Here is a 25363-nt window from a genome sequence, read left to right on the forward strand (position 1 = left end):
CTTGGAGCTTGACACTTCTCCATACTCTTTCTACTATTCTAGTGCCTTTATTAATACCTTTCAGGTGTACGTTCTATAGAATCTTTAAATTATGTGACCCATTGCAATTTGTGCAGATGGAATAGTTTATAATTTGAGTAAAGGTAAAAGCTCTGTTTGGGAGAATACAAATGTAAAGAAGGGAGGCACCAGGAACCATTGGTGCTAAATGACTTTCTGCCCACTCCTGGCATGAAGTTGCACAAATGTTGCAATGATTTTTATGAGGAATGCCTACCGATGGATGTTGGAGGGATAGATCCTTCGCTAGGAGGATAAATAAATGCATAAATAAATATACAGAAGAAATTCAAAAAGAAGGCAAGTCAATGAAGCATATTGTACCTTGGCTGCTTTTGTCCTTTCTGCAGAAAAATATAGTAACAGAAACATTTGGTGGCTTCTAGGGCCACAGAATTGCTGCATATGATTCAGCCAATAATGTCTAATGAGAGTTTGGAAGGTGACTATTTTTTGTCAAAATAAAGTCCCTATATTAACAAAAATCCCTGAAAGCTAATATGGGATAAAATCAAAAGACTGCAGAAACACAGACATATTCAGTTCAATCATCGAGCTAATTCATAGATTATCCAAACTCATTTCTGAACCTCTACTGACATCAACCAACTTGGGAAATCAAAGAACTATTTCCTTTGTATCCGATCCTGTTAAATAGACAAGCATGTTAGTTCTTACTCGGGGCCCTCACGTACTGAAGCTTTTGCAGAAATATAGATGGAGGAGCAAACCCCTCATTTGTTAAGCTCTATGAAGGCAAAGTAAATTACATACGCCTAAAAATCATTGTCCAAATCTTCCTTAAATACTAAAGCACACTTCTGAGGCTGAGATATAGAGAACAAGTAACTTTGATTAGTTGTAATAATTCTAAAATTTCTCCTAACTGCACTTTTGGTGAAGATGTGGTTGATTCTTTGATAGAAGAGGCTCTAGGTGCTTGAACTCCTAATATGACTAAACTGTTGTAGAGACAAGATGAAATGAGGGGGACTGTGGTGGAACTTCTTGCCCACTTACTGCAAATGGGAACTAATGATGAAAAAAATAATTATGATTATTCCAAAGAAGGACAATAAGAATAAAAGGAGTTAAAAACTCAAAAAGACTAAGCTGAATGTTAAGTATTCAGAAGATTGATTTAAAATAGCACTAAAAAGGAGACCGTAGATGGTGTAACTCTAAAATTTTAATGCATCGCCCTATAAAGAGTAGGTGATCTGACTGCTGCACCAACTCTTCAAACTATGGCAAGACTGTGACAGATTTGCTCAATTTGTCCTAGCCTTAATAATTTATGAAAACTCTGATTACTATAAAAAAGAGGAATTTATAATCCTTGAGTCTATGGCAATTATAATTGAATGGAACAAAAGTGAAGAATATGACTCTGGATGACAGGAGGACCAAAGTCACTTAGCTCAATCCTCTAGCAAGGACTGCAAACCTGTTAATATTAATAAGGGTGAAATGTTCTGAGGGTGGTGAAGAAGCTTTAGATTGCTGGACACTGGTGCCCGATATGATGTGATACTAAAGCCTCATAAGGAAAAATTAGCCGGCAATATAATTCATGTGGGGAGATGCAGTGAGCAACTGTAGAGGATACAGGTAACAGTACGGCTTAAAATATGGGAATTTATTAACGAATTTTTGTGTGGTTGCCTTACCCTACCAGAATGTACTATGGGAACAGATGTAATGTTCAAATGGAAGACTCTTACCCAAATTATTAGGGAAAAACATTGTCTTGACGATCTATTTTTCATTCTCTTTTAATGGCACATGGTAGATGGGAACTTTTAAAATTATCTGAGCTCAGTCAAGTGGCTAATTTAAAACAATTAGGATGGACTAGAGTTGGATACCTGAGGTGCATAAAGAAATTCTAATTTTAATTAAAGTTCTTTTAGATGCAAGTTTCTCAATACCCACAAATTCCTTATTTAATGACCTGTGAGAAAAGCCAATGAATCCTGGAGAGATTCACTATAGACTATAGAAATCTTAATAAATAACACCCCCTTGCCACAAGTAGTACACAATATGATATTACATATTCAAACTGTGCAACAAGCTAAGGGAAACTAATTTTGTGATCAATTTGGCTAATGCTTTCTTTTCTGTTTCTACTCACATAGAAATTCAAGGCCAACTTGTATTCATGTAATATGGATGGGAAAATATGTTTTTACTGTGTTTTCAGATATTTAAATTATTCTGCTATTGCTATATCTAATGAGATAAAGACTCTTATTATTATTTTTTTTGCTGTACAATAAATCCCCCAAACTTTCATATTGGAAATGTACGATATCCTTTGGCCAATATCTTCCCACTCAACCCCCCTCCACCTTATCTCAGCCCTGGCAATCACTATTCTACTCTCTGTTTCTGTGACTTCAGCTTTTTTTTCTATTTCACATGTAGGTGAGATCATACGGGACAGTGTATTTGTTCTCCTCTGACTTATTTCACTTAGCATAACGCCCTCAGGGGCCATCCATATTGTTGTAAATGGCACGATTTCCTTCTTTCTTATGGGCTGTAAAATATTCCATTGTATGTATAAACCACATCTTCTGTATCCATTCATACACTGACAGACATTTAAACTGTTTCCACACTTTGGGAGTTGTAGATAATGCTACAGTGAACACGGAAGTGCTACTATATCTCTTCAATATCTTGTTTTCATTTCCTTTGGATACATACCTGGAAGTGGAATTGCTAGGTAATATGGTAGTTCCATTTTTTAATTTTTTGAGGAAACCCCATATCATTTTCCATATTGACTGCACCAATTTACATTCCTACCAACAGGACCCTCTTCCTCCACACCCTTGTCCAAACTTGTTATCCCGTCTTTAGCTTTTTTAGGTGAGGTGATACTTCATGGTTTTGATTTGCATTTGCCTGATGACCCGTGATACTGAGCACCTATTCTCGTACCTCTTGGCTATTTGTATAAAGAGTTTTCTTTGGGAAAATGTCTATTCAGTTCCAATCCCCATCTTTATTTGAATTGTTTTATTTGCTATTGAGTTGTGTGTTTTTTATATGTTGTGGGTATTAGAGATAGACTTGATTCAATTGGAAAGTATAGTTAATTATTATATTAATGATATATTATTTTTATATCAATCTGAACCCTAAACTAAAACTTAATTATAAATACTTGTTAGTTGCATGTCTCCAGAGGATGACTGATTAACTCAACTAAAGTACAGGGATCAACAAAAATAGTAAAATGCCTAGACATCTGTTGGACAGGGGTGACTAGGGCATTCTTCAGAAAACCAAAAAATCATTTATTATTTCTGTCAACTTCAAAATCAAAGCAAAAAGTACTAAAATTTGTTAAGTTGTTCAGTTTCTATTAGAGATCATACGTAACATCTGAGAAATTTAAGAAGTCCAGTATTGCCACCCAGAGGTAACTGCTGGTATTTTGAACTACAAAGTAATCTGGTGCAACTTCAAAGTACAGCATTTGAAAACGACTCGGCTTATTATTGTTATGGGGGCTTTAATTGAAACTGTTTCTGGTATGGAAGATATAAATTTATTTAAAGATAGATATTTTTGTGGATTATGTCATATCATGGAGGAAAATGGAGAGAAAATGTCCTCTTTAAACTAAAAATAGTATACTCAGGAATCCATAGTGGTAAGGACTGCGCGGGGCACTCATTACATATAAGTACAGGAAGAAGCTGCCATCCCTTCGGGTCCTACATCTCCCTGTGGAGTTATATAAGGACGTATGTAACAGAGTGGTCCCCTCCCTATGACACATTATCAAAGAGTGACAAAAACCAGGATGGTTTGTAGGTGGTCATCAAAGGCAAAAGGCCAACCCAAACTGCATGCAATCTAGAAAGCAGCTATACTGTTGAAGTGTTGATGGTATCACAGTAATTAAAGAGGTAAGAAATCTGCTCAATGGGCAGAATTGAATGTTCCTTGAGACATGAGAGGAACTAGGCCACAGGAAAAATGCCCTTCCCAATTCCTGGGTGATAACCAATGGGGTTGCAATATGGCCCAGATAATGAGCCCAAGAAAACTGGAAAGTGAAGGAACCCCAGTGTTCTGTAGGACAGAATTTGTCATGGAATCAGAGGTGAGGGTCAAAATGCACCATTTCTAACATAATCCCCATATAAATCCAACAATAACCTCAATAACTGTTATTACCGGTCAGTCAGCCTGGCTTAGCTACATGTGCAAAGAGGCATTAAAGATCCCACCAGAAACTTTTAGCAAGCTCTTCCAAAGCAAGATACATTGCACAAATGGTGGCTCAATCTGGGGATGAATCATAATTTGGCAAATAGGAAGGACCTTGAGAAGCAGCTGAACTCCCTTCTCCCTGCCCTACTATGCCCGTATCTTTATTAAAAACCTAAACAAAAAAATAAAAAATAACAATATAAACAAAGATGCAAGTGGCATTATTTGAGTCTAATTTTCAATTTATTCAACCCTATCTATGTTATGAAGAAATAATGCCTATTTCATAGAATCATTTTGAGTAATAAATGAAATCAGTTAAAGTGTCTACAACAAAGCTGTAACAGGTGTTTAAAATACTCTTTAATCAGTGGAAAAATGGCATCATTTAGCATAGTTAAGGTATAATTTCCCAAGGTGAAGGGCCATACATACTTAAATACATGAATTCTAATGTTTATTTTTTAATTACCTCATAGCTACACATTATAACAGAATCTGTTTTTTTTTTTTTACCAGAAACATATTTACTTCAATGGAAAAGATTAGCATATATATATATGAAAAATAATATTTTCATATTTTGATATGAGTTCTATTTTTTATTTCAAGAAAAGTTAAATCAAGTTCAAGGCTCTATGGCCACATTTGCTCTATAAGAACACATGTTTCTCTCTATTACCAGGTTAAACATGTCAAAAATGAATAAGATTCATCCTATGTTTCATTTCAAAACAAAGGAAAAAGGATTTATAAACCAAGCTATATATGATCCAGAAGTATGTAATACTGCTTTTTAATATACTTTGCTTTTAATATTAATTTCAGATGATACCAATTTGGCAGCACAAATATTTCTTCTTCATGAATGATAATGATTCTCTGACTTCTAATCTCTATGAAATATATAAAAATTATTATTCCAGGAATATGAACTTTGTTTCAAATTAATATACATGACTAATGTGCTAGAATCTAATTTTCAGAGTGATGAAAATAATTTTATAGTATGTTACTTTTTTCTTTGACTTTTAATTAAATTTCTACTATAAGGATTTGGAGATCTGATTTGAAAAATAATTAAAAATGGGTTATTTTTATTCATGAATTCTATTGCTACAAAATGGAAAGGGTCAGTGCAAATTTCCAATTAGAGTGAAACTTTAATGGACTTTAGAATATAAGAATATGTCCAAAGTCCAGAGATAATTTTTTTAAAGATTTCACTTATTCCTTTCAGAGAGAGTGAGAGCCAGAGAATTCACACAGGGTGAGGGAGAGGGAGAAGCAGATGCCCCACTGAGCGCGGAGCATGACCTGAGGCTCAATCCTAGGACCCCAAGATCACCACATGAGCCAAAGGTAGACACCTAACTGACTGAGCTACCCAGGTGCCCCTAAAGATAATTTTTAAAATCACATTTTGTTCATTTATCCATGACATGGATATATGTTACCAATTATGAGTGAATTTGCTTGAAAAACTGCTTTAGGTACCCCAAGTTACATTCCTGTAACAAAACTGCTATTCCTACCAAAGTACTTATTAAACTCACTTCTCAGAGTTTACGCCTATTAAAAAAGTACAACTAGAATGTGTGCTATACTCTCTCTCATTCCAGCTATCCGTAACTGTCATGCCTGGATACATGTGCTCATTGAGAAAGTAATTTATCTATTTCACTATATTACAATGTATTTTAAAGACATTTGTATTTTTGGCAAAATGCACGCTATTACTCCAAGGACATCTATCAGGAAGAAACAATTTTCACACTTAAATGCTTATGTTCACAGGAGTTTTTAAAAAAGATTTATTTATTTATTTATTTATTTATTTATTTATTTATTTAGACCGAGCAAGCACATCAGCAGGGGAAGAGGCAGATGGAGAGGGATAGGATCCCAAGCAGGCTCTCTCATCGAGTGCAGAGCCCAGTTCAGGGCTCAATCTCACCACCCTGAGATCATGATTTGAGTTTGAATCAAGAGTTGGCCACTTAAGTGACTGAGCCACCCAGGTGCCCCATATGTTCAATATTTTGAACATTTTTAAAATGTTCAGATTAATTTTTTTTTACAAATTATTTTTCAATGTATAAAGTGAGAACTTCCAGTATTGGTGTCCAACTAAAGTAGTTGTGTAGCCTCAACCACCTTAGAGAGATGATAATTATAACAGATGACAGTTATAACAACTGGATAAAATAAAAAGTCAAGCTATGGGGGCACCTGGGTGGCTCCGTGCTGGTGTGTGCCTTCAGCTCAGGTCATGATCCCGGGGTCCTGGGATGCAGTCCCCCATTAGGTCCCTGCAGGGAGCCTGCTTCTCCCTCTGCCTGTGTCTCTTCCTCTCTCTCTCTCTCTCTGTCTCTCATGAATAAATAAATAAAATATTTTTTAAAAAGCTACTAGAAGTTGTCCAAAATCATACAGAAACCATAGGAAATTTCACTCTCATAAATCAGCTCTAAAACAGTAAGAAATGTGAGTTTGAGAATTTAGAACCTGAGTCTGTTACTTTTTTTGTTTTTTGTTTGTTTGTTTGTTTTAATAATAAATTTATTTTTTATTGGTGTTCAATTTGCCAACATACAGAATAAGAGTTTGTTACTTTTGAATTACTAGTTCTCTCAACCCCCTCAGCTATGATAATGCAAATAGGCAGGAAAAAAACATAGTCTCATATGGTCTAAGTGCCTAAAGTGAGTTTAGGATCAGAAGAGGCACTGGCAATTTAAAACAAAAATACTAGACATTCAAAGAAATAGTAAAGTGTGACACATATCCAGTAGACTGTCCTAGAAACTAATTCTAAATTAGCCCATACAGTAAGTTAGGAGAAGACCTCGAAGCCCCTCTTATAAGCATTTGGACATAATAAGACATGGAAATTGGGGAGGGAAGGAGGCAAGATAGCAGAAGAGTGGCGGGCCTCGGTTCACCTGCTCCCCTGAATTTAGCTAGATGATTGTCAAATCACTTGGAACACCTATAAATCCAATCTGAGATGTAAGAGAAGAATTGCTGGAATTCTACAAATAGAAAAACACTTTTTTTTTTTTTTTTTTGCAAGGGAAGAGTGTGGAGAAGTGAAACTGATGAGAAGTGAAACCATCAGAAGATAGGCCCAGCCAGGGGAGGGGAGGGGGAGCCCCCGCAAGCCTTCTACTGGAGAGTGATGTAGCACCACAGCACACAACCAGAACCTCCAGAAATCTGCTCCAGGGAGGGACATCCCTGCCTAAGAGATGCTCAGTAGTGCCGTGGGAGCAGAATCCTAGGTGGGACAATGTGGTCCAGGATCCCCGGATCACAGAGAGAACAAGGTGCCTGAGCCCGAACAGTTCCCAAGCGTTGGACCTGGGCACCTGTTATGGTCTGTGAGAGAGAAGACAGCTCTCAGCTCGGTTCACCGTAAACCCCAAACCACTCAGGATCCAGTGACAGCTCTCGGTCAGGGGGCTTGGAGGTTTGCAAAGGACAAGAAAGTGGGGTCCCACTGCCTCCCCTCAAGAGGGGTGTGTGTAGTGTGCACGGTTAGGCAATTGCTCTCTTTGAGGGTCCCACAAAGAACAGCAAACAGGACCCTCCACCTTCCCCTAGGGAGGATCAGTGTGGGCACCAACCCCAGGAATCTGCAGAGTGTGACACCTACAAGAGTGAAGACCGCGTATCCCTGCAGGTTTATTAAGAAAGGGGACCCAGGTCTTTCCAGCTCTGGCTCAGCCATTTTTATTCTCTCGTCCTCTAAAGAGGGTGGAAAGCCTTCAGGGAATAAAAGCCACAAAAACAAACAAACAGAATCAGCTCACACTGAGCTCAGGCCTTTGGCAAGGGTGGCGTAACTGTTGGGGCAATGACACCTGAGAGTCAGCCCTGCAGGCATCTCCCCCGGACCAGCTGGAAGAACAGGGAACACCAAGTTTATGGAGCACTCAGCACTGTAACACCCCACCTCTAGAGGAGAGCACATATAGAATTTGAGAGTTTTTCTCATGATTCATTTAAATTTGTTTAAAATTTTCTTTTTTTTTTTTCCTTTTTAACTAGTTTCTTATTTTATCAATTCTTTGTTTTTAAGGGTTTTTTAACTTTAATTTTTTAAATATTTTATAGGTATATTCATTTTTGGCATCTTTCACTGTATTCAATTTTATTTTTGTATAATATATGAGTTTTACTTTCTATAAAATTTGGAGATTTAGCGTCTTCTAACACACAGACCAAAATACACTCAGGACCAAGTGGGTCACCCTGTTTTGTTCACCTGGGAGATTATATACTCTCTTCCTTTTTTTTTTTTTTCTTTCGTAATCTTTTCAATTTTGGGATTTTGGTTTCTGGCCTCTTTGAAATTGTCTACTGTGTATTTCACTTGAGGCAGAGTTTTAATTTGTTCATATTTTATCCATTCTTCTCTGGGAAAAATGACTAGAAGGAGGAATTCACAACAAAAGAAAGAATGAGAGGTAATACTCCCTATCCCAGTTCTAAACGATACGGCTATAAGGAAGATGTCACAGCTGGGATTCAGGATATTTATAAAGTTACAAGCTGGGCTTGAAAAAAAGCACAAAAGACACTAAATAATCTCTTTGTGCAAAAATGATATCTAATCAGGCCAAAATTAAAAATGTTTTAAATGAGATACAGACTAAATTAGATGTTCTAATAGTTAGGGTAAATGAGGCGGAAGACAGAGTTGGTGACATAGAAGACAAGTTGATGGTAAGGAATTAAGCTGAGGAAAAGAAAAACAATGGACCATGAGGGGTGGCTTCAAGAAATCAGTGATGGCATGAAAATAAACAATATTAGAATTACTGGGGTTCCTGAGGGAAAAGAAAGAAGGGAGGATAGAAGATATATGGAAGCAAATCATAGCTGAAAACTTCCCTAATCTGGGGAAGGAAACAGCTACTCAAGTCCGAGAGGTAGAGAAGACCCCTCCCAAATCAACAAAAATAGATCAACACCTTAACATAATAGTGAAGCCTGCAAATTTCAGAGACAAAGAGAAAATTGTGAAAGGAGCTTGAGACAAGAACTCCTTAACCTACAGGGGCAGGAACATTAGATAGGCAGCAGACCTCTCCGCAGAGATCTGGCAGGCGAGAAAGGGCTGGCATGACATATTCAGGGTCCTGATGAGAAGAACATGCAGCCAAGAATACTTCATCCAGCGAGGCTGTCATTCAGAATGGAAGGAGAGATAAATAGCTTCCAGGACAGACAGAAACTAAAAGAATATGTGGTCACTAAACCAGCCCTGCAAGAAATAATAAGGGGGATCTTGTAAGAGAAGAGAGAGTCCAAAAGTAACATACACCAGAAAGAAACAGAGACAACCCACAGAAACAGGGACTTTACAGGTAAAACAATGGCACTAATTGCATATTTTTTAAATGTCACTCTGAATGTAAATCGGCTATGCCTCAATCAAAAGATGCAGGATATCATATTGGATAAAAAAGCAAGACCTGTCCATATGCTGTCTACAAATGATTCATTTTATTTTTTTTAAGATTTTATTTATTCATGAGAGATAGAGAGAGAGAGAGGCAGAGACACAGGCAGAGGGAGAAACAGGCTCCATATGGGGAGCCCGATGTGGGACTGGATTCCAGGACCCCAGGGTCATGAACTGAGCCAAAGGCAGATGCTCAATGACTAAGCCACCCAGGCATCCCAACAAAAGATTCACTTTAGGCCTAAAATGTGAGGATGTGGAGAACAATTTATCATGCTAATGGACCTCAAAGAAAGCTGGAGTAGCAATCTTCACATCAGACAAATTAAATTTTAAAACAAAGACTGTAGTAATGAATGAACAGAGACACTACATCATATTTAAAGGGTCTATCCAATAAGATCCAACAATTATATAGATTTATGGTCCTAACTTGGGAGCAGCCAATTATATAAACCAATTAATAATCAAATGAAACAAACATTGATAATAATACACTAGTAGTAGGAGACTTCAATGCCCCACTCACAGAAGTGGACAGATCATGTAAGCAGAAGATCAACAAGGAAACAAGGGCTTTGAATGACACACTGGACCATATGGACTTCCAAATATAGAGAGAGCATTCCACTCTACAGCAAAAAAATACACATTCTTTTCAGGTACACATGGAACTTTCTCCAAAAGAGTCACATACTGGGTCACAAATCAGGTCTCAACCAATATGAAAAGATTTCTATCATTCCCTGCATATTTTCAGACCACAATGCTTTGAAACTGGAGCCCAATCACTAAAGGAAATTTGGAAGAAAACCAAACACTTAGAGGTTAAAGAGCATCCTACTAAAGAATGAATTGGTCAATCAGGAAATTTAATAATTTTAAAAATTCATGCAAACAAATGAAAACAAAACACAACTGTTCAAAACCTTTGGAATGCAGGAAAGGCGATCCCAAGAGGGAAGTACATAGCAATACAAGTCTCTTTTTAAAAATTAGAAATGTCTCAAATACACATGCTAACCTTACACTTACAGGAGCTAGAGGAAGAATAGGAAACCAAGCATAAATCAGGCAGGAGAATATAAATAATAAATATGAGCAGGTATCAATGAAATAGAAACTAGAAGAACAATAGCATAGATCAATGAAACTAAAAGCTGGCTCTTTGAAAGAATTAAGAAGATTGATAAACCCCTGGTCAGACTTATCAAAAAGAAAATAAATTAATAAAATCGTCAATGAAAGATGAGAGATCACAACCAACACCAGGGAAATACAGACAATTTTAAGAACATATTATGAACAACTATATGCCAACAAATTAGGCAATCTGGAAGAAATGGATGCTTTCCTGGAAACTTACGAGCTACCAACATTGAAACAGGAAGAAATAGAAAATCTGAACAGACCCATAACCAGGAAGGAAATTTAAACAGTAATCAAAAGTCTCCCAACAGGAGTCTAGGGCCAGATAGCTTCCCAGGGGAATTCTACAAAACATTTAAAAAAGAACTAATACCGACTCTTCTGAAGATGTTTCAATAAATAGAAATGGAAAGAAAACTTCCAAACTCGTTCTATGAGGCCAGCATTACCTTGACCCCAAAACCAAAGACCCCATGAGAAAAGGAGAATTACAGACCAATATTCCCGACGAACGTGATGTTGAAATTCTCACCAAAATACTAGACAATTGGATCCAACAGTACATTCAAAGGATTATTCACCACAACCAAGTGGGAACCTGGGCAGCAAAGTTGGTTCAACATTCACAAATCAATCAACCTGAACCACCACATTAATAAAAGAAAAGAACCATATGATCCTCTCAATTGATGCAGAAAAAGCTTTTGACAAAATACAGCACCCCTTCTTGATTAAAACTTTCCATAGTACAGGGATAGAGGGAGCATATCTCAACATTACTAAAGCCATCTATGAAAAGACAACAGCAAATATTCTCAAAGGGGAAAAACTAAGAGCTTTTCCCCTAAGATCAGGAACATGACAGGGGTGTCCATTGTCCCTACTATTGTTCAACATAGTACTAGAAGTCCAAGCCTCAGCAATGAGGCAACAAAAAGAAATAAAAAGCATTCAAATTGGCAATGAAGAAGTCAAACTCTCATTCTTTACAGATGGCATGGTACTTTATGTGGAAAATCCCAAAGACTCCGCCCCCAAATTGCTAGAATTCATACAGCAATTCAGCAACATGGCAGGATACAAAATCAATGCACAGAAATGAGTTGAACTTCTATTCACTGAGGCTGAAGAAAGATAAATTAAGGAATCAATCCCACTTACAACTGCACTCAAAAGAATAAGATACCTAGGACTAAACCTAACCAAAGAGGTATAGGATCTGTACAAACTACAGAACACTTCTGAAAGAAATTGAGGAAGACACAAAGAGATGGAAAAATTTTCCATGCTCATGGATTGGAAGAATTAATATTGTGAAAAATGTCTATGCTACCCAGGGCAATTTACATGTTCAATGCAATCCCTTAATCCTAAAATTTGTATGGAACTAGAATGACCCTGAATAGACTTAGGAATGTTAAAAAGGGAAAACCAAAGCTGGCAGCATCACGATGCCTGACTTCAAGCTATACTACAAAGCTGTGATCATCAAGACCGTGTGGTGCTGGCACAAAAACAGGCACAGAGATCAATGGAACAGAATAGAGAATCCAGAAATGGGCCCTCAACTCTGTGGTCAACTAATATTCGACAAAGCTGGAAAGACTATCCACTGGAAAAAGGACAGTTTCTTCAATAAATGGTGCTGGGAAAATTGGACATCCACATGCAGAAGAATGAAACTGGACCATTCTCTTACACCAGACACAAAGATACACTCAAAGTGGATGAGAGATCTAAATGTGAGACAAGATTCCATCAAAATCCTAGAGGAGAACCCAGGCAACACCCTTTTTGAACTCGGCCACAGCAACTTCTTGCAAGATACATCCACGAAGGCAAGAGAAACAAAAGCAAAAATGAACTATCGGGACTTCATCAAGATAAGAAGCTTCTGCACAGCAAAAGAAACAGTCCACAAAACTCAAAGACAACCTACAGAATGGGAGAGGATATTTGCAAATGACAGATCATATAAAGGGCTAGAATCCAAGATCTATAAAGAACTCAACAGCCAAAAAATAAATAATCCAGTGAAGAAATGGGCAGAAGACATGAACAGATAATTTCTGCAGAGAAGACCTACACATGGCCAACAAGCACATGAAAAAATACTCCACATAACTTGTCATCAGGAAAATATAAATCAAAACTACAATGAGATACCAGTTTACACCAGTCAGAACAGCTAAATATAAGGCAGGAAACAACAAATGTTGGCAGGGATGTGGAGAAAGGGGAACCCTCTTGCACTGTGGGTGGGAATGTGAACTGGAGCAGCCGTTCTGGAAAACAATGTAGAGGTTCCTCAAGAAGTTACAAATAGAGCTGCCCTATGACGCAGGAATTGTACTACTATGCATTTATCCCAAAGATATCAATGTAGTGATCCAAAGGGGCACCTGCACCCCAAAATTCATGATAGCAATGTCCACAGTAGCCAAACTGTGGAAGGACCTGAGATGTCCATCAACAGATGAATGGATAGAGAAGATGTGGTCTATGTATACAATGGGATATTATTCAGCCGTCAGAAAGGATACTTACATTTACACTGATGTGGATGGAACTGGAGGATATTATGCTGAGTGAAATAAGTCAATGAGAGAATAATTATCACATGATTTTACTCATGTAGGAAATATAAGAAACACTACAGAAGATCATAGGAGAAGGGAAGGAAAACTGAATGGGAAGAAATCAGAGAGGGAGACAAACCATGAGAGACTCAACTCTGGGAAACAAACTAAAGGTTGCAGGAGGGGAGGTGGGTGGGGGGATGGGGTAACTGGGTGATGGACATCAAGGAGGGCACGTGGTGTGATGAACACTGAGTGTTACACGCAACTGATAAATTCTTGAACACTACATCTGAAACTAATGATGCACTATATTTTGGCTAATTGAATTTAAATTAAAAAATACATTAATTTATGTTAATGATAAAAATAAGAAAAGATTGAAATTTGAGTAGCTTAACATTAAATCCATAATAGGAATAAACTTTACCAAGAATAAATCCAGACTAGTATGGCTTCACTAGTGAAATCAATCAACTACTACCGAAAGAAATAATATTAATATTACACAGATTCTTTCAAAATTAGATGAAAAAGAAACACTTCATAACTAATTTTATAAGGTCATTATTCCTCTGATAACAAAGCTAGACAAATCTATTATGAAAAAGAAAATACCAGGGCACCTGGGTGGCTCAGCAGTTGGGCATCTGCCTTCAGTCCAGGGCATGACTCCGGGGTCCTGGGATTGAGTCCCATGTCAGGCTCCTTGCTTGTAGCCTGCTTCTCCCTCTGCCTGTGTCTCTGTCCCTCTCTGTGTGTCTCTCATGAATAAATAAATAAAATATTAAAAAAAAGAAAAAGAAAATACCAATATTTTATCCTTTATGAATATTAGATATAATTTTTAAAGAAAATATTAGAATACTAAATTCAACAATATATTAAAAACACAATACATAGTGGCCAAGCAGAATTTTTTGCAGGAATAAAGGTTAACTTAACATTCAAAATAAATTACTATACTCAATATATTGATACAATAAAGGAAATAGTTCATTTAATTATCTTAATAGTTTCAAAAAAAGAAATTTTAAAAATCCACCAAACATTCATGATGAAAAAAAAAACCTCTCGGTACACTATGAATAGGAGACTGAAAATATATCTTTTAAGGTATATTTAAATATACATTAGGTAATATACTTAATGATGAAAAACTGAATACTCCCTCCTAGGATTCATAAAAGTTTAGGATGCCTACTCTACTATTTATTCAAAATTCTTAGCCAAGAAAATAGAGAAAAATAAATTTTAAAAATACAGATTGGAAAGGAAGGAGAAAAAATTATATTTTTTTCTTCAAACTGACCTGTTTATGTAGAATATCCTAAAGATTTATGAAAGAGCTGAAAAAACTAACAAATTAACTTAGCAAGGTCATAGAACACAATGTAAATATATACAAATCAATGCTATACCCATTTATTAGTACTAAATAACTGTAAAATAAAATACCAAATATAATATTATTTTCAATGGAATCAGAAAATGTGAGGTCTTTTAATAAAATTAAAATAAAATTAATGAACTAAAACCAACACAATATCCATGAAAAAAGTACATTTCAATAAATGAGAAATATACTGTGTTCATGAATTTGGAGATTAAATATTGTATAGGGATCATTTCTTCTCAAAATGACCCATAAATTCAGTACAATCCGAATTAAAAGAAATTGGCAGGCTGTTTTAAAACTCATAAAATAATGGAAGTAATGCACAGGAGCCACACAATTAAAAAAGGAGGCAGCGGAGAAAGAAGAACGGGAGTAGGAGAAAGAGAAGTATATCAAGTGTGAAAAATCACATTATTTGATATTAATTAAGACAGTGTAATATTGGTGAAAGGAAAGTGTAACGCAGAGCCTATTAATACATATATGGTAAAATAATTTTTGACTCAAGTGTCAGGATATATTAACGGAGAAAAGAAAATCTTATAAACAAATGGAGCTGTAAATCTGAGCTTCCCTATGGGGGGAAAGAAAAAATAAAGCATGACTCGTACTTTACATCATACAAAATATGAGTATTGATCATATCTCCTGTAGGAAATGTAACCATAAACTTCTAAAAGAAACACTGTGACACTGGAGTAGGCAAAAACCTTTTAAGACACAAACAGCATGAATCTAAAAATTATTAAGTGGACTTTGTCCAATTACTAATTAGAAATAAAGAAAAATTTCCCATTCGTAGGACATCATTTCAAAAATGGAAAGACAAGGCACGCACTTAAAGCATGCATTTGTGAATTGAAGATGATAAAGAAAAAAGATCTCTTATAACTCGGCACTGAAACCATCAACTCAGTTGGAAAATGGATAAAAGATTTGAACAACTTGCATAAGAAGATGTAAAAATGCCCATTTGGTATATGAAAAGACACTCCGTCTCCTTGGTCATAAGGGGATTGCAAGCGCGAAGCACAGTGTGGTACAGCCACACTGATAAAACTAAAATTTTAAGAGGTGATAATGTCAAGCGTTGGCATAAAAGCATCCTTACTTATGTGACCGCCAGGTGATCAACAGGTAAATGGGTGAATAATATGTAGCAGATCCACACAATGGAATATTACTCTGCAATAATCAGGAATGAACACTTGATATATACATGAAATCAATCCCAGAAATATTCTACTGGAAAAATCCAGACAAAAAAGAATACGTAGCCTACAATCCCACTTCTATGAAATTCTCAACAAATCACACTAATCCAGAGTTGCGAAAACCAGATCAGTAGTTGCCTAGGGCAAGAGGTAGATGGAGGAAGAAACGACACAAAGATCGGGAACGCCTTTGTGAGGGATGAAAATGTCTTGAATCTTGACTTTGGTTTCAGTTCCACAGATGTATATACCTTCAAAACTTATCAAATAACACACTTTAGATGGATGTGGTTAATTGTAGATCATATAAAGCTGTTTATAAAAATAACAAAGATTAGGGGAAAGGAACGAGTAGCTTACAGATTTAAATGAAAATGGAAACCTACACAGGCAAGCTCAGAGGAAAAAAAATGTACACACGTAATTTAATAAGATGACTTTTCCAAAACATACATTACACTTCAGGACAGACATCTGAAAGGGAAATGGATGGAAATAGGAGGTCAGAGAGGCCGAGGAAGGATGCACAACAGCAACTGTTAAGGGCTTATTATATGTTTTTTTAATGACAGAGGGGATGGAATTGCTACTGTATTGGGATATCAGCGGAGGCTTTTCAAAGAGTAGAAAGATACATTGCAGCTATCTAATCTTGAATAAAAATATTTATACAACACCTTTTAGAAGGATAAAGATGTACATAATTCTCCAAAACTCATTAGGGAAGGGGCGCTGGGGGCGCTCAGTCAGTTAAGTGTCTGCCTTTGGCTCAGGGTCCTGGGATCAAGCCCTCTCCTCCTCACTCAAGATCCCTGCTCAGCACTCTTTTTGTCTTAAATAAATAAATAAAAGTCTTTTAAAAAAAATCATTAGGGAATATTGAGACAAAACAGTTTAAAAACCACTGTTGAACTGGAAAAGAAATTTGTTCTATTTACAGCCATCTTCTCACAATTGTTATTTTTAGGTATTTTTGTAGTGCTCAAGGAGGCAATATTATTATACGAGTATAGACAAATTTATATCAAACAACCTACATTAATAAGCCTTTTTTGGAATCATGTATAAAATTGAAATCCCAAATTATTAATTGATATATATAAGCAGCACAAGGAAGGAAACTTTGTCTTGTTCAGTGAAGTACCCCAAGCACCTAGTGCCTTTCTAGGCACGTATCTGTTGCTTAATAAGTATTTGCTAATAAATGGAGTGAAGGATATATAAAATTGGCTCCTAGGAGGATTACATGATTGTTTGGTATGACATACTACACAGGGATTCAAATTTTATCTAGATGATCGCCTAGTGAATAATTTTCCAAAAAAAAAAAAAAAAAAGATTCATAAGGTCAAGGTTGAATTGCCTCCAGCCAGAATGCAGTGGTGAACGTTGCCCAGGTGAGGATTGCCTTCGATGCCTACTGCAAATCGAGAGGCCGAGGCGCCCCTGAGGCCTGCTGCCCCTGGGTTCTCACCTGCGTGTCTGCCCTTCTGGAGAGAAGGTGCCGGAGAGCACAAGCCGCAGACCAGACCAGCAGAAGACCTCCAGGTATCCAAAAGCCTGCGCACCTAACTCTGGGAAACGAAAAAGGGGTGATGGAAGGGGAGGTGGGCAGGGGGTTGGGGTGACTGGGTGACGGGCACTGAGGGGGGCACTTGACAGGATGAGCCCTGGGGGTTATGCTTTTTGTTGGCAAATTGAACACCAATTAAAAAAAAAACTAAAAAAAAGGATCTAATCCCACGGATCTAATGGATACGGATGTGGGAACATTGATGCAAAGATGTAAAAAAAAAAAAATTTAATTTGCAACCTAAATAAATAAATAAATAAATAAATAAATAAATAAATAATAAAAGCCTGTGCTCAGCCATACCATGCTACCCCCAAGTCACAATCCATCAGGTGGAGCTGGTCACATGGCTCAGCCCCAAATCAAAGGAACAGCGGAGTATATACGTGTACCAGAAATGAAGAAATCAAATGATCAGTACAGTAAAAACAATAACCTACACCACACCTAGTGTCAGGCCACCGCACCTCTAACTTAAGCAATTATTAGTGGGGTACAACCAATATTTGCCCCATTTGTCTAACTAACCCACCTGCCTTTGGATTTATCGCTTTTCTTTTTTTTTTTTTTTTTTTTTAATTATTGACTTTGACAGGTTACAAGCATGTCTTTTTGGCCTCGAAGTCATTCTGTCTTTTTATACAGTTTTAGCTTATCTCCTCTCTGATCCAGCATGTGCTGATTTGTGACCAGGGACAACGTTAATTCCAATATATTGAACGCTGCTAGTATTCCTCCTTTGTACCTATAAGGTTGAATTTTAACTCAAATAAATGTAACAGGAAAAATTTGGTATAGGCCATATGTCACTCTTCAAAGTCAAATTTAGAATTAATACAATTACGGTACACACTTCAGACCTTCCACCTCCCTCCTCTACCCCCAAGTGTTTGTTTCTCCGTTTCTGTGCGGGAAGACCCTTTCCCTCCTTCTAATTTGTATTTCAAATGCTACTTTTTGCTTTTCTCACAGCCGAAAGTAATTTGCTTTTTATGAAATTGTCCATAGTTTCCATAACCTGCTTATGGCATTTATCATTTCTCACCTTGTATACTATGAATTTTACCCATCTACTAAAATATAAATACCTTTGAATCAAGAATATGCTTTTAAATTTTGTTCAATGTAATTCCTGTCTTATTTATTTATCTTTTGGGTTTTTTTTTTCTTATTTATTTAACAGAATATCTTTATACCATAGACATTGAGGTTATAGTTTCTGATGTTGGACTACCTAAGCTCAAATTTCCACTGAAGCACTTCTTAGGGTATGATTTTGGGCAAATTTTCTGACTACATCGTACCTCAATATTCTCCTCATGAAAATACAGGTAATAGCGCCTAACCTATACAGTTGTTGTAAGAATTAAATTCACTTATATGGGTAAATTTGCTTGAAACAGTGCCTAATATAGAGTAAAAGCTTTATAACTTTTACTATTAGTAACTACTGTTAGCATTTCTTGTTTTCCATATGTTAAATATTTTAATCATATTTAAATAAGTTAAACTTCAAAAAATTATCATGAAAATTTTCAAATATAAACAAAAATTGAATTATCTAATGCACTGCCATCTCTTGAACAACTTTCAAGATTTTGTGATACTGAATTAACATTCCCCACGCCTTTTTCACATGAAATGTTTTAAGCAAATCCCAGACCTCATCGTTGTAACTAAGTTTATTTTTTAAAAAGTGGTGGTAGAAGGGGAGAAGGGCGGGGGGTGGGAGTGAATGGGTGACGGGCACTGGGGGTTATTCTGTATGTTAGTAAATTGAACACCAATAAAAAATAAATTAAAAAAAAAAAGCTAAGTCGCAAAGTAATGATGAATAAAAATAAAATAATCATCATCTAGAAGGAAAGTAGGAAATATCACCAAATCTCTTTTCTCTCAATTATCTGATAATATTAGAGAAAATATGTTTGTCTCAAATATTTTGAAAATTTTCATTTCACGCTGACACAGTCTATAATTATAGCCACAAATCACACAACTTTTAAAAATAACCATAACAGAGAAAATGGTGGAACCTGCGTGGATCATTTGGTTAGGTGGCTGACTCTGTGACTCTGGATTTCAGCTCGGGTCATGAACCCAGGGAGTCCTGGGATCAAGCCCGGTCTCAGGGTCCACGCTCCCTGCCATCTGCTTAAGGATTCTCTCCCTCTGACCCTCCCCCCAAGTGCTCCTCTCTCTCTTTCTCTCTCTAAAATAAATAATTTTTTTTTAAAGAAAGAAAGAAAATGATATTTTTAGTTGAAAAATAAATTTTCCTTTGTTTTTAACCTTGAACTGTATACATGCAAGTATAAAGCTATTAGTAATTACTATATGCTCTTTACATACACACAGAAAAAACACAAGACAAATTCAGACATAAATACAGACACACGTACAAACACGTGTACACACATATACACAGAATGATTCATTTTTTGTAACTTTTTCATGAGCAGGCATAACATGGTACCAAGTATATTATTAAATTAATCAGAATCTTATGAACTGAATGCCCCAGATATATTTTTCTGCTCATAGTAAACATTGCATTATCTTGCTTAATGATTTTCATCCATATTTTAACAGTAGACTGATTTTGAGCAAAGTAGTTATGGAAGCTGCTCCACTGATACTTACTGTAATTTTATGTTCTTTTTTTTTTAATTTTATGTTCTTTCAATGAAAAATTATTTACCTGTAATTCACTTTCAAAATTTTTTAAAAATTTTATAGACTAAATGAATTCTGTGCTGTTCAATAAATGGCAGTAGAATGATATAATACATGTTTATTTGATATCTGGAATAATGTTTGAAACTTAGGAGATAGACATTTCCTAACAATTCATTAGAATTTGAAGGTATTTTTATTTTTTAAAATTTTTTTTAATTTTTTAATTTTTTATTTATTTATTTATGATAGTCACAGAGAGAGAGGCAGAGACATAGGCAGAGGGAGAAGCAGGCTCCATGCACCGGGAGCCCGACGTGGGATTCGATCCCGGGTCCCCAGGATCGCGCCCTGGGCCAAAGACAGGCGCCAAACCACTGCGCCACCCAGGGATCCCTGAAGGTATTTTTAAAACTATTTCCTTAAAATGTAATAAAATTAAATAGTAAAATGAAAATATATATGAAGTCCGAAAATGATAATGAATTTATAGTTTCTCCAAAGACTTATTGCTGTGTATTCAATTCTGACCTAAATATATTATTTTTTTTAATTTATGACCAGATACACGGTAGTTAAGAATACTTAATAATATAGATGCACATAGAACTTAGCAATTTGAAACATGAAGCTAGGGGCCTGAGTACCTGGAAGATTATCTAAAAATGGTAAAGCAGAAAATAAATCATTAACTTTGTGACTAATCAACTTGCCTTTCCATAAGTCATCTGCTTTTTCTAAAGATTACACTTCTTTCATTGGTTGGCTAATGTATGTTCCTTAAATCAACACAGGACCAGAGGTTTTATTTATTTTGTGCAATATTCCTACCTGGTCACCTATGACTGATAACTCAGGGTAAATACTGTATCTTGAGACATGAATTGACCCTATATTTTCTTTCCCGAGAGACTGAGGTGAACAGTAGACATATAAATTTGAACCGTGATCCTCGATTCTTTGTCTCCATAGGAAGACAAGCCTATGCAACTGATCACTTACTAAAACTCTTTTGTTTTACTCTGAAGTTAACCTCAATCATCAAAATGTTCTGCGGAGACTATGTAAGTATAACGGCTGCTTCTATAAAACGTTTCCAGTCTTTTGAGATTTGAACCTTATTTATAACATTTCAGTGTAGAACTTGACATTTTCACCAGAAAATATTGACATTTTAATTTATTTTCATTAAATTTTTAATTAGTAGGTGTTCAACATAGCTATTAAATAAAGTTAATATTATTAAATCTCAAACCTATGCTATTTTTGAATTTATTATTCCATAAAGGGAATTTAGATGCCGTTACTTTCATAAGTGACCTCTCTTTGATTTCTCACAGAAGTTATATTTCCCCATATGTATTTCTATAAGAAACTAAAAATAAATGTGATTGTTAATTTTTATTTTAAATCTATGTTCTCTACAGAAAATAGTTTATTTTTTAATGATTAGCTGTTGAATTTAAGCAAGGCATAACTCAGTTTAGTATTTTTTTCTCGTCTGAATCATTTTGATCCAACTGTTCTAAAGGCCACGAACTTTTGAAGAGCTGACATAGACACTCAGTTGTCTAAATGTACATTTTTAAAAGATACCCATTATGCATGGTCTTAGAAATTATATGTAACTGTGTTCTGTGTTGATGACAATTTTTTAAATCTATATAATAAAAAAATGTTCTCAGGAAGCTTATTAGTTTTACTGCAAAAAGTTTTATGCAAAAAAAAATCACAGCATAATTATTTGGTTAAACTTTGGCAAAAAAAAATAATTTTATTTACTTATTTAAAAAGTATTAATTTTTGAGAAATTTCATTTATTTTGCTTTTCAAATTAAATATTGAATAAGGATCTAAAATGAGTCCACTTTTCATCACTGTTGCCTTACGCTTAATCTCGTCTTGAGATTCTAGGATCTCACAGGCAGTTAAAACTTAACATTACAGTTTTATTAATTGTGCAGCAGTTACATTTCACTACAGAGAAATAAAAGTGATGAGGTAATTTAGACCAGCATGGTAAATGATTTTACAAATGATTTAATTTGTAAAAAGCTACTGTTTTCTCACTTTATAGTCATTCAAATATAATTATTTGGAAATAATATTATATTCTATATGCCATGTATGCCAATTTATCAAAGGAAGGATATATAAGCTATATTTCAGGGAATATTAAAAGTTATGAAGATGATAAGATTTTAAAGAAATGCAACAATGGCCTAGGGTTCTAGAGCAGATAAAGGATATCCGAGACTAAAGAGTTTGATTTGAGCATGCTTAAATATTCATTTTAAGTATTTTTGATCATTTAAGAGATAAATGTTAGGTTTTATGTATTATCTCAGCACGTTTTGATAATAAAATGGTTTTACATAATCAACTTCATTATATTTTAAGGTGATTTTTTATTATCTTGAGATATGTGACCCACGTGATTAGAATTTGGTAATAGTTGAGGTTAAATTCATCTGTTTAATCGCTGTTTGAGTCTGGTGTTCTCAGGCAAAAGACAAGCTTTTCCAGGCAATAAAGCAGAAAAACTCATATTATAATGTGGATGATTGTTGATTGGTTGCTCTTAGGTCCTCTACTGAGCCGTTTCTACTCAATATTTGACATCTGAACTTAAATGCTTGATATGAATATGTGATCATTTTTGAGAGGCACTGAGGTAACTCATTAGTATCAACTTAAAAATATAGAAAATTTAAATATAAGTCAAGCAAGAGACAAGATTCATAGAAAAGTAGTTGCACATCTGAAAGAAATAATCATATGTAATCCTTTATAATTACTTTATAAAATTATGGATGTAGATAACCCTTAATGATTAAGGCTAGTTTAAGTGGGTTTATCACATTAAGAAAGTAAATTTACCTTTAATGCAATGAGTGTATTTTACCTATGTGCTTGATGAAAAGGTTGTCTACTGAAAGCAAGATTTAATTAAATGATTATGGAAAGTCTGAAATTGTTTTATTAATTAGTCAGATACAAATCACCTTTTAGGAAGATATTATTATAATATCCCTCCTACATTGAGGGAAACCGCACTGAAGAGTGCTAATATATGTATATATCTGCCAAAACCCAGGATCCAAACCCAGTACCCCCATGTCATTTGAGCTTTTAGTCACCATAATATAGTGCCTTGTCCAAATATATTGGTCTGATTCTTCTAGGAATATATCTGAAATTGTTGGCTGTTTTTGTTCTGTTTTGTCATTAGTTGATCCCCATTTTTATATAGTAGAATTTTATTTACTTTGGATTTGATTATATTCTTCCTTTTTGACTCAAAGTAAACTTTACTCCTATTCTTTTTCCAATCCTTTTGACAACTTTCCTATTTCAACCATATTTATTGATTGATAGAAAAATATTAATTGTAGAAGTATTACAAGCAATATTACATATTGATATCATCGTCCAATCTGAATTAACATTATGTATAATGCCTGAAGTAGAGAAACAGTTGTTAAAATTATCTGAATCTCTACTATACACCAGGAGCTTTGCACACCTTGTCTACTTTAACAGTCACAGAAAATCTTTCCACAAGAATACTCTTTGACATGCAAAAGTTTTAAAATTCTTTTTGGAAACACCAGATATTCTGTTCAGTGGTGCTACAGTACATTATTTTCAGTCTTCACAACCTTCAAGGAGAGTGTTCCTATTTTCCACCCAAATATACTGAGGCTTATACTTTCCTCCAAGTGAAACACCAGGAAGAGGTGATGCAGGATACTAATTCCAAAACTATTTCTAACACACACACAAGAAAAAGGTAAAAAATACCGAAGTGTGATTATCCTACATAATTACAGACTTCGTGTTTCAAAGCAAAAAGTAGGTCCTTTGGGAACCCAGTTAAGAGGTAGAAAATTAGCAGCAGTAAATTTACAAAGATGGCAAAGGATGGCTCTTTCTCATAAATCTGTCTCTAGAATGGCTCCCCAAAGAGCGTCAAAGCCAAACGACAGCAATTTAGGCCATTTCTAGTGTGCGTAACATGATAGTCTGCCTTTTACCCAAACGAATGTGGACTGGTACTTAGCAGTGAAGTACATGTGAAGCAGGAAGAGCCCTCATAAATCCAACACAGATTCAGGGCATCCCATCCACAGTAACTGTGAGCTGAGAAGACCTCCCAGAGGAGCAGAAGCTGTTGATTAGGCAAGATTATTTTAAAGCAGGATTTTCCTATCGAAAGGTGTTCCTGAGAGAAAAACTTCCATCCAAGAAATCTGACTTTGATTATTTATCTACAGTATGACTTACTGAACAAATATTAATAAAAGGTTATTCATACGTTAGATTGCTTTCTACTATCACAAGACTACATTGTCTGAACTTTACACACTTCGATTCAACAAAAGTTATGAATCATGCTGGTTATGCTTCAACTCTTGCTGAAGCCTCTTGAATTAATGTATATTGGACTGGAAAAATTAAATGTGGTGACTTTTTCCTTGAAGCAACATAGAAGTATGTTGTTAAATTTTTAAGGCCCCATATACTAGCTATAGAATACTTTTAAACGTAAAGGCCAAGCAAATACAACTGTAGAATAATAATGAAACATAAAGTCAGAGCCAGCCTTGCCCCCGTGGGACCCATATGACTGAGAAAAATTTACCTTTCTGCCTCTCAGTTTTCTACCTGTGAAGTGGATGTGATGATACCACCGGTGTTGAAAGAATTTCTTGAGAATTAAGTGGCAGATAAAACGCTAAGAAGACTTGAAGCATAAACAGTACCCCAAAAAGGCACACGAGTATTGGTGTTTATTTAGTGGCAGTTCCAGCACTTTTATCCCACTCTAACTCAAAAGCCCTGGCATTTAGCAACCCAGTGAGCTCCTTCTAGAGATGAAGCTGTTTTTACCAAGTTTAAGTCTACATAAACACACATATATGTGTGCCATCACTCACATATATATGTACACGCAAACATACACATACACAGGTATGTATGCCATTATTCATCAAATCTATT

The 25363-nt window shown here is 35.5% G+C and overlaps 1 protein-coding gene across 1 annotated transcript in view; it reads left to right on the forward strand.

Annotated features, from left to right (window-relative positions):
- Nucleotides 1-21246: 21246 nt before the first annotated feature.
- ANXA10 (annexin A10) overlaps nucleotides 21247-25363 on the forward strand; it is a 98656-nt gene continuing 94539 nt past the window's right edge. The window contains exon 1 of the mRNA XM_025435917.3: nucleotides 21247-21423. Within this exon, the coding sequence (XP_025291702.1) occupies nucleotides 21406-21423 (18 nt within the window). The 5' untranslated portion in view covers nucleotides 21247-21405. The remainder of the gene's footprint in view (nucleotides 21424-25363) is intronic.

Source organism: Canis lupus, chromosome 15 (genome assembly GCF_003254725.2).
Source record: "Canis lupus dingo isolate Sandy chromosome 15, ASM325472v2, whole genome shotgun sequence".
Lineage (NCBI taxonomy): Eukaryota > Metazoa > Chordata > Mammalia > Carnivora > Canidae > Canis > Canis lupus.